Here is a 9613-nt window from a genome sequence, read left to right as displayed (position 1 = left end):
AACCCCATGCAGCGCTACAGGCTGGGGGAAGAGTGGTTAGAAAGCGGCCTGGCGGAAAGAGACCTGGGGGTGCTGATCGACAGCCGGCTAAACATGAGCCAGCAGTGTGCCCAGGTGGCCAAGAAGGCCAATGGCATCCTGGTCTCTATTAGGAATAGTGTAGCCAGCCGGTCTAGGGAAGTGATTGTCCCTCTCTACTCGGCACTGGTGAGGCCGCATCTTGAATACTGTGTTCAGTTCTGGGCCCCGCACTTCAAGAAAGATGTTGAGGTGTTGGAGCGAGTCCAGAGGAGGGCGACCAAGCTGGTGAAGGGTCTGGAGGGTCTGACCTATGAGGAACGGCTGAGGGAGCTGGGGTTGTTTAGCCTCGAGAAGAGGAGGCTCCGAGGTGACCTTATTGCAGTCTACAACTACCTGAAGGGAGGTTGTAGTGGAGTGGGAGTTGCCCTCTTCTCCCGGGCAGCTAGTGATAGGACAAGAGGACACAGCCTCAAGCTTCGCCAGGGGAGGTTCAGGTTGGACATTAGGAAGAATTTCTTTTCAGAAAGGGTTATTAGACATTGGAATGGGCTGCCCAGGGAGGTGGTGGAGTCACCATCTCTGGATGTGTTTAAGAAAAGACTGGCCATGGCACTTAGTGCCATGGTCTAGTTGACAGGGTGGTGTCAGGGCAACGGTTGGACTTGATGATCCCTGAGGTCTCTTCCAACCTGGTTGATTCTGTGATTCTGTGATTCTTTTTCCAGCGAGCTGCATTTTACGAACTTGAGCTCTGCTGCTACAGTCCATGCTGTGTGTCATGGGCAGAAATCATCCAGCTCGGCTTCGCCTGCTCGCTGGTTTCTCCAGAGGGTGGGGTGGGACCTGCTGGATAAATGCAACTTAGGATGGAGCAGAGTGTAGGGGAGAAACTGCAATAGCAGATGGGGAGAAACTCTTGTAGACTACTTTCCTGGATCATCATTACATGGGCTCACATTTAGAATAGAGGCTCTTAAAAGATAGACATCTCAGAAGGGAACTGATACTGCCAAATTTAAACAGAAGTATTTAATTATGTTTCTGGCTCCTTGAACTTTTCTCCTCCCTGTGGAATTTGTAGCTAACTGTAGTCTGGTGGATATAATTTTATTCTACTGTCTAGCATGTTCACATCACTTTGTAAAGGTTTTTTCACAAATATAATTATTGCATCCTGCCAAGATGCTGTGACATGGAGAGCTATGACTTCATTTTCCATTCTCAGCAATTCAGAGGGGATATTTTTACACTATACAGTATCAAGAAATGTTTACCCATATCAAGGTTTACATATACCAAGTCCAGTCTTTAAGACTTGCAATCATGTTTCTTGTCCAGGGCTCCCAGTGAGATGTTGCTAAGTGATGAGGTGGTGTCATCGCTGAGATTGAGTCTCCTCTTACCCCCTTCTTCTGCACTAAAGAGGGCATCTGAACAGTTAGGAGGTTCACATCCCTGTCATCTCAGAGCCTCTACACAGCAGGGAGTGACTAGGTGTGTGTATGTCAGCCAACATCAGTCTAGAAAGGTGAGCAATAAAAAATAGAAGAGCCAGCAGGACCCAGGCACAGCTGAGTTTTTTCATCTCACTGACTCCAAAGAGCATAGTGAAGTTGAGCCTAGACAGTGCTACATAAAATGTCCTGCAGAAAATCCAAGCCAAAGCTTCTTGAATACAAGCTATCTATAGAAGAACAAATCTTCTAGGGTCCCAAATGTAACACGAAACCACACATCTTACTCTCAGATGTGCCTATCAGTATATAAGTATTACATAGATTGAACCAAACCCAAAAGCTTGTATTCCTTAACAGGGAAAACTGGAGTAATAAGGTGTTAATTGACATAGATGCTTGATTAGGAGTCTGGGGCTGTCAGTATGTTCTATAGCAGAATGCAATCTTGCATTATTTTCAAACAGAGAATAATTATTCTGTGTATTCATTGCAATAGCAACTATAAAAAAATTACAAAGTTAAACAGGCAATATTTTGCAGAAGAAGAAAATACTTTTAGGTAATTCTATGGATGCTAATTGTAAGGATGTAATGGGTTCTTCAAGTATGTGAGATCCTTAATGTGAGACTGAATGTCACCAGAAGAGACAGACTAGGAAGAGTTGGGTGCATAGGCTCCATCCTGGAAGGTGGTAGCACAGGATGAACCACATTTCCAAGGTATCCATCCCTCGCTGACTCTGGAGGAAGCACAGGAGCAGTGCTAGCACTGCCTGAGATTAATCTCTGCCTAGATAGTATTTTATTATGCCTTCTCTTAAAAGCAGTGTAATTACATGTACATTTGAAGTCCATGTCTCTGGCCAGCATTGACTACTTTAAGAGGTTAATCTCAACTGGCAGCATACTGAGATTGTGCAGTGCCCTGTATTTGAGAGCAGACAGATCTTTCCTGACCTCATGTTGATCAGTTTGTACCAGCAACGTTAAACCAAATTATTTGGTCTGGTCTCTGAAGCATAGCAGCATGGCCTGTCTCACACACTGTGTGAAGGGAGGTGGTGGAGTCACCATCTCTGGATGTGTTTAAAAAAAGACTGGCCATGGCACTTAGTGCCATGGTCTAGTTGACATGGTGGTGTCAGGGCAATGGTTGGACTTGATGATCCCAGAGGTCTCTTCCGACCTGATTGATTCTGTGATTCTGTGAAGATGCTTTGAATGAATACAGATATTTCCACGATGTTTTTTTCAAAACTATCTTCATTTGCAGTGCTACTAATCATATTGGGGGCAGGGTAAACAAGGGGAACCAACGATCTCTTAGCACCATGTTCATAATCTTAAATGCCTTAATTAATTTTGTTCTAAACCCATGTACGAGATTTAGAGAAGAAAATAACTGGCAAATTCGTGTGTTGCTTTATCTGTACATTTGAAATGTGTGCAGCCTGATATGGTACTTAGGGTTTAATGCACATCATCATCATTTACCAATTTATTTATATATACTGCCATAGCACCCGGGGGTTCAGTGTTTCTGGGAACACAAGGCAGGGAAGCAGCAACTGGTGGGATGGAGGAGCCAAGAATGAAGGAGTGAAATTGAGCCTGGGAAAAAAAGGGAGTGGGTGAGGGAGGCTATTTTAGGTTTTTTTGTCTTTGTTCCTCACCATCCAACTCTATTTTAATTGGCAATAAATTTAATTTTCCCCAAGTCAAGTCTATTTTGCCTGTGATGGTACTTGGTAGGTGATCTTCCTGTCTTTATCTTGACCCATGAGCTTTTTCACCTTGATTTCTCCCCCTGTCCCGTTGAGAAGGGAGAGTGAGAGAGTGGGCATCTGGCAGCCAGCAATGGTCAATCCACCATGGTCTGTTAAAGTTTTGAGCCATTGGTTGACACTTTTGGTGAGAGAGTACAAGGTAGTACAAGAAAGATGAGGATGAGTTCTCCCCATCTTTTTCTCAGTTCCTGAAAGCTTTCCTCACTGCACTTCCTATTAAATTTGCCTTTCTTCATAGGAGCGGTGTTCCAGCTTCTGATCATTTTCGTGGCCCTCACTTTTGGTACCACAGAGTGTTGCCAGATGACAACTGAGGGAGAAACATGAGCTGATAAGCCTCAGCTCCCTCTGGAGCCCATCAGTGCCCATTCCTAACTAATCGAACAGATAACAACAGACATACTTTGCCCAGTGAAGAGCATTTAGAGCTCGGCTTTCAGGTTGAATATGTAAATTCTGGTGTTGTCATTTTTTGGAGAAAAGAAAAAAGAGCAATGAGAAATGAACCAAAAAACTCCATAATGCATATATTTAATTTAATAAGTATTTGATTCTTTTTTCTCTGGGAATAAGGACAGAACACTGAAGTAGTTTTAAAAGTCTTGCTTTACAATGCTTTGTGAATGAGATCTATAATAACACAATCCTGTGGTGTTGAAGTGAAATTCTTAATACTGTGTTCTGTTTCATTATTTAATTTAATTAGTTATTGTTTGCTGAAGAGCTGGAACTATGTCAGGAGCCTGAATCCAGATTCAACCAACATGTGTGTGCACCGTATAAAGAAACTAGATAGAGCTCAGAACCAGATGTTGTGAGCAGAGCTGAACTGAATGCGAAGGCTGGGAGGACCTGCTCATAGTGAGTGTTAGAAACATGAGCCCAGATTTGCACCCAGATGCTGTGGACAGAGCAGTGGACTTAATCAGCACTTCTAATTAGTGCCTCTGTGAGCCCCTGATTAGAAACCCAGCATAGCTGGGAGCATTGCAGGTGCTTTGAATTCTGCCTTCTGGGAACTGTGGAGCATGTTCTGATTTCCAGTGTCCATATTTCTTTGTGGTGAAGGGTATGAACATACAGGGTACGAGAAATATCTTGGAGAGTGAATTTAGGCATGGCATAGACAGAAATTTCCCCTTTGTCTTGTAGGAGGTGATAGAGGACAAAATCTGGGCTCCCAAAGCCACAGGTGGGAGGGAGCCAAAAGGAGCTGCACTGTATTGGGACTGGTGTATAATCTTCTCTGTTTAAACATACACATATGCAGCTGTCTTAGGAAAACACAGTTTTTATTTGCAGGCCTCCAGACATAGTTTTTGATTTCTTGGCATCTGTAGATCTGGCTAAGAAATGTCAAAGGGGATGGGGTGTCATCACAAGTATGGCAGTGATTTGTACAAGGCAAGGAGAGAAACCCATAAACATCCCCTAATGGAGCTGGAATTTTTCTGGCTTGTCTATGCAGTGGTGCTTTAAATGCATCAGTAGCCACCCTTGGTGTAATAAAGACATTGTTATAGCAGTATGAAAGTGCTTAGACCCTCTATGTGGGGTCCTCACCTAGCTATTTATGCCTATTTTCAGTTGTAAATCTATGTGGCTTAAAGCCAGTAACAACCTCTCTTTTAACCAGGGTAGTTTTAACTGTGTAACTTCTCAAGTCAGAGATCTGTGCTACACTAAAATCTTTGCTGGGAGAAAAGCTGTGATTGAAACTGCATCTAAAGTGTTTGAAAGCGCTCTATCCTGGGGATGTACCTGGGAGTGCTGTTGATTTTAACTTTAGTTTAGTTAGCATGATTCCTGACATCAGTGTAATGTTGTCTGTTGTTTTTTTTTTTTCTCGTAGGTTGGCTAGATTAACTGGCTCTCATTAAGAGGGAACTTGACAGACCTATTTTGCTTTCATTGAACCTCTCTACTGCACGTCATAAACATTTCCTAGCTCCAGAGGCTGCACGAAAGACAACTGAGCAGCACAAAAATGTGACTCTGGCAAGAGACTCTAAGCTTTCTGACAAGGAATTTTCTACCCATGTTTATAATTTAAATGTATAACCGAAGCATGCATAATAGTTAAGCTGATAAGGAAAAACAAGCCTTCTCATTAATTGGGACTGCCAAAAAAGCAGTCACTTGAAGCTTCAAAATGAGTGCTCCGTTAATCCCAAACAAGTCATGTTATGCCCAGCTTCAGGACAACCGCAGCGAAATAAGAAATAATAATGAAAGCATAATGAGTGTCGGGGATACCAATGCCAACCAAATTGTGACAAAAGTTAGAACCACTGAAGAGGATGTTAAGAAATGTGATTTAACAGATGAGAGTGGAAATATACACTCTGGAGTATCAGAGAAAGTTACTCAGCTGAATACAGAGCAGAATAAACTTCTGACCTTCAAAGACTCTCGGACCTGTCACACTGGTGTACAGGAAAGTAAACTGCCCTCCACCACAAGCAGGGAAATGGGGAAAGATTGTAGGACCAGCGAAGCTAAGGATATATCAAGACATATCAGGATTAGCCGAGGACAAAGTCTGTCCAATTTAAAAAGTAGCACAAATGATGCCCACCTGGAGGTTATTTCCAAAGGTGATGCTGACTTCACCCAGAACTTTTCTAAGGGTAAAATGCCCAGGACTGTGGAGATGGAGAGAATAAAAAGGCTTTCTTTGGGAAGACCAAGTAAATTCTCTCCTCAATCTGAAACATTTGCGAAAGACTGCGTTGGCCGTGTGTCGTGTAAACGTCTGCTTTCTGCATCATTGGACTCCATTGACAGGTCACACCATTTGATAGGAAATACAGAGAAATCACAAAAAACATCCACGGATCATTTTCTTGGGATGGTGTTTCATCCACTTGACAATACCTCAGAGGAAAATATTGTATTTTATTCCAAACCATCTACCTCAGGGAACAAGAAAATAAGTAAACCAGAAAATGTACCAAATGTTAACACCGAAAGCACACTGCATACTTCTCATTTTCAACATTCAACTGTTAAGCCCAGTGAGATTGCTAGTAAATCAGAAGCACAATTAGGTCAGGGTGATAAAAGTAAAAAATTGGAGCTTAAAACTGCACCATCTCTACAATCTAAAAATACATGTCAACAAAAGATTGAGAGAATTATGCTGGTAGAGTTCCTGGGATGTCAAAAAGATGAAAAAACAGCACTGCAGGAACAGAAAGGTTCTGGGTCTGATGCATCAAAATTTCAAGCATCCCATTTTCAAGACACCTGTAATAAAGTAGAGGATCTGTTGTCAAGCCAGGTGGTAACCTATCCTGATGACAAATTGCTAAGTGATAACGTCACCATCGGTGGGGAAGGGAGAGGAAGCAATGACAGTGACAACAGGGCAACTAGCCAGGTTGGTGAGGAATATTTTACTGACAAAGAAGTGGAAACAATATTCCCACTCACCTGCAGTAGTAAATCCAGTGGCAAAGTGGCATCTAGAAAAAACAAAAATTTACATGAAGTTGATGCAGGTTGCCCTGAAACAGTTGGTGAACAGATATCTCTTATACATAACATTAATCTACCTGACAGCAAACCCTTGAAAGTTAATGAGAATAAACTGATGCTAGTCAAAGGAAGCACTGAGGATGCTGCTGTGCCTTCTGATCTCTCAGATCAGTACGGAGCATGCAGTACAGAGACAGTGTCAAACCAACAACCTGACAACCATAACAGTGATGGGGAAACCTTGAGCTTTTCAGTTCCAAGTAAAAAGACAGCTAATGCACAGAAACATCCTCCAGATGAAGCACCGGAGAGCTGTAAGGTTTCAGCAAAGGCTGATGCCTTTTTATGTGTCCCAACTCCTGTGCACCCAGTAGCAACGCTGGATGTTGATAGTCAGCCCATGCTATCAAACAGTAATTTGAAGGACCTTTATGCACTTCCTGTTGACAAACTGTCACCGTCCTCAGTCCTACCTGCCATTGACAGTACGCAGTTGTTAAACATATCCCCTAAAGTGCCTATCAAGACTGCTTGCAGCAGTACCATCCCAAAACCTATCCTGGTCCACTCCAAGGGCTCCCTCGCAGATAAGGCGGATGTGGACAGTGACTGCAGTGAAAAGCTGGAAGAAAGCATGGAGATGAAACCTGCTATACCTAGGCCCAAACCCGTGAGACCTAAAATCATCACATACATTAGAAGAAACCCTCGTTCAATAGAGCAGCTTGACCCTTCGTTTGCGCCGGTGGGGCTGCCCTACGGTACCCCTGCGTGTGGCTTGCCCATCTCCACGGAGCAGAAGGTGTCCAACGGAGAGGAGGCGAAGCCCCCCAGCGTCCTATATGACAAATTTAAACCCGACCTCCAGAAGACAAGACTCTTCAGTTCTGGACTGGTGGTGTCAGGAATTAGGCCACCAGGCCACCACTTCGGTACGATGAGTGAGAAGTTTCTGCAGGAGGTAAGGAGGCATCTTTGATAGCCTCTTTTGTGTGCTAGGTGTGATCATTTGCTTAGTTGTTGCTGCCAGAAGTTAGTTGTCAAAACTTAAATAAATCCTAAATCAAGGCAACATGTGATCATTAGAAATAAACTTACTTAACCATTTCTGGCACTGACCCTGTTGCGATGTCTGATCTGTGACTGGAAGTTGTCACTGTGCTCCTCCAGTGTTTTCCAGCAAAGCAGTCACCTGCTAGTAGTATAAATAGGGATGTTTAGAAAGGAAAAGATGCACTGTTTGAATTTATCCATAAATGGAATTTCTTTTTTTTTTTCCCAAAGAATAACTTTGGGAAATTAATGTTTGCCCACAGAGTCTTTTCCTCCTTAATGGGAAAGTTGACAGGTTTTTGCAGACAGAGCACTAGAGTTGTAAACTAATTCCCTTCTGTTTAGCGTACTGAAACCCAGGGACAATCAGAGCTCTCGTTAGATTATATACGTCACACAGGAAAAGATTTACTTTTGACTCATTTTAATGACGTGTGTTATATTGATCTGCACCTCAAATAAGAAATCTCCTTTCCCTGGAAAACCTTCCCTAGCAGCCAAAAGGTGATGGAAGTCCCTCTGGCCAATTCTGGCTCCTGGTATCTCATTATATTTCCACCTCGATAAGTTGGACAGGAGTCTTGGTTCCCTGAAATTCCTGCTGGGAGGTGAGCACAGTGGAGGAAGGTTGACCTTGCTTGGAAGGTGGAGAAAGGACAGGGAAGAGTGAGCTACATTCATGTCTGTGATGTGCCCTTGCATTTGCTGCTTTGGGACCTGTGGTAGCTCAACAACCAAGCTTTTTATATAAATACTGAAGTTAACACAAGAGTGTTTAATTTGAACCAGTCTTTTTTTTAAAAAAAAATGTTTTTTTTGCTGTGTGCCTCATGGTGTTATTGAGGCTATTTTAATGCCTGCCTCATTCTACATACAGTATTTATCCAAGGAACAGCATCGAAATAACAAATTTGGTGACAGTGTTGACAATCACAAGTTGGCAAATACCCAAATTAAGATATCTTGTGTGAGTGTAGATTGGCCCTTGTGGCATGTTAACAGGCAACCTACTGAAGTGATTGTGGATTATAGCATTCCATAGAGCACCATCTCATCCCAAACACAGAAAGGACAGTGCTCACTGCCCTTTCCCCTCTACCTTCAATTTCCAGCTCTGTCCCTTATATTTTGTGTCTAGAGGAGGAATTATTAAAGTCATTGTGAGCTTGTCTATGCCAGCCATTATCACAGAATCAACCAGGTTGGAAGAGACCTCTGGGATCATCGAGTCCAACCATTGCCCTGACACCACCCTGTCAACTAGACCATGGCACTAAGTGCCATGTCCAGTCTTTTCTTAAACACATCCAGAGATGGTGACTCCACCACCTCCCTGGGCAGCCCATTCCAATGTCTAATAACCCTTTCTGAAAAGAAATTCTTCCTCATGTCCAACCTGAACCTCCCCTGGCGAAGCTTGAGGCTATGTCCTCTTGTCCTATCACTAGCTGCCCGGGAGAAGAGGCCGACTCCGACTTCACTACAACCTCCCTTCAGGTAGTTGTAGACTGCAATAAGGTCACCTCGGAGCCTCCTCTTCTCCAGGCTAAACAACCCCAGCTCCCTCAACCATTCCTCATAGGTCAGACCCTCCAGACTCTTCACCAGCTTGGTCGCCCTCCTCTGGACTCGCTCCAACACCTCAACATCTTTCTTGAAGTGCGGGGCCCAGAACTGGACACAGTATTCAAGATGCGGCCTCACCAGTGCCGAGTATAGAGGGACAATCACTTCCCTAGACTGGCTGGCTACACTATTCTTAATAGAGGCCAGGATGCCATTGGCCTTCTTGGCCACCTGGGCACACTGCTGGCT

The 9613-nt window shown here is 43.5% G+C and overlaps 1 protein-coding gene across 1 annotated transcript in view; it reads left to right on the top strand.

Annotated features, from left to right (window-relative positions):
* The first annotated feature begins 5417 nt into the window (after positions 1 to 5417).
* Positions 5418 to 9613, top strand: part of MTUS2 (microtubule associated scaffold protein 2) — a 210944-nt gene continuing 206748 nt past the window's right edge. The window contains exon 1 of the mRNA XM_068395195.1: positions 5418 to 7706. Coding sequence (XP_068251296.1) covers positions 5418 to 7706 — 2289 coding nt within the window. The remainder of the gene's footprint in view (positions 7707 to 9613) is intronic.

Source organism: Nyctibius grandis, chromosome 2, assembly GCF_013368605.1.
Source record: "Nyctibius grandis isolate bNycGra1 chromosome 2, bNycGra1.pri, whole genome shotgun sequence".
Classification (NCBI taxonomy): domain Eukaryota; kingdom Metazoa; phylum Chordata; class Aves; order Nyctibiiformes; family Nyctibiidae; genus Nyctibius; species Nyctibius grandis.
This window is presented reverse-complemented; position numbering and strand designations above follow the sequence as displayed.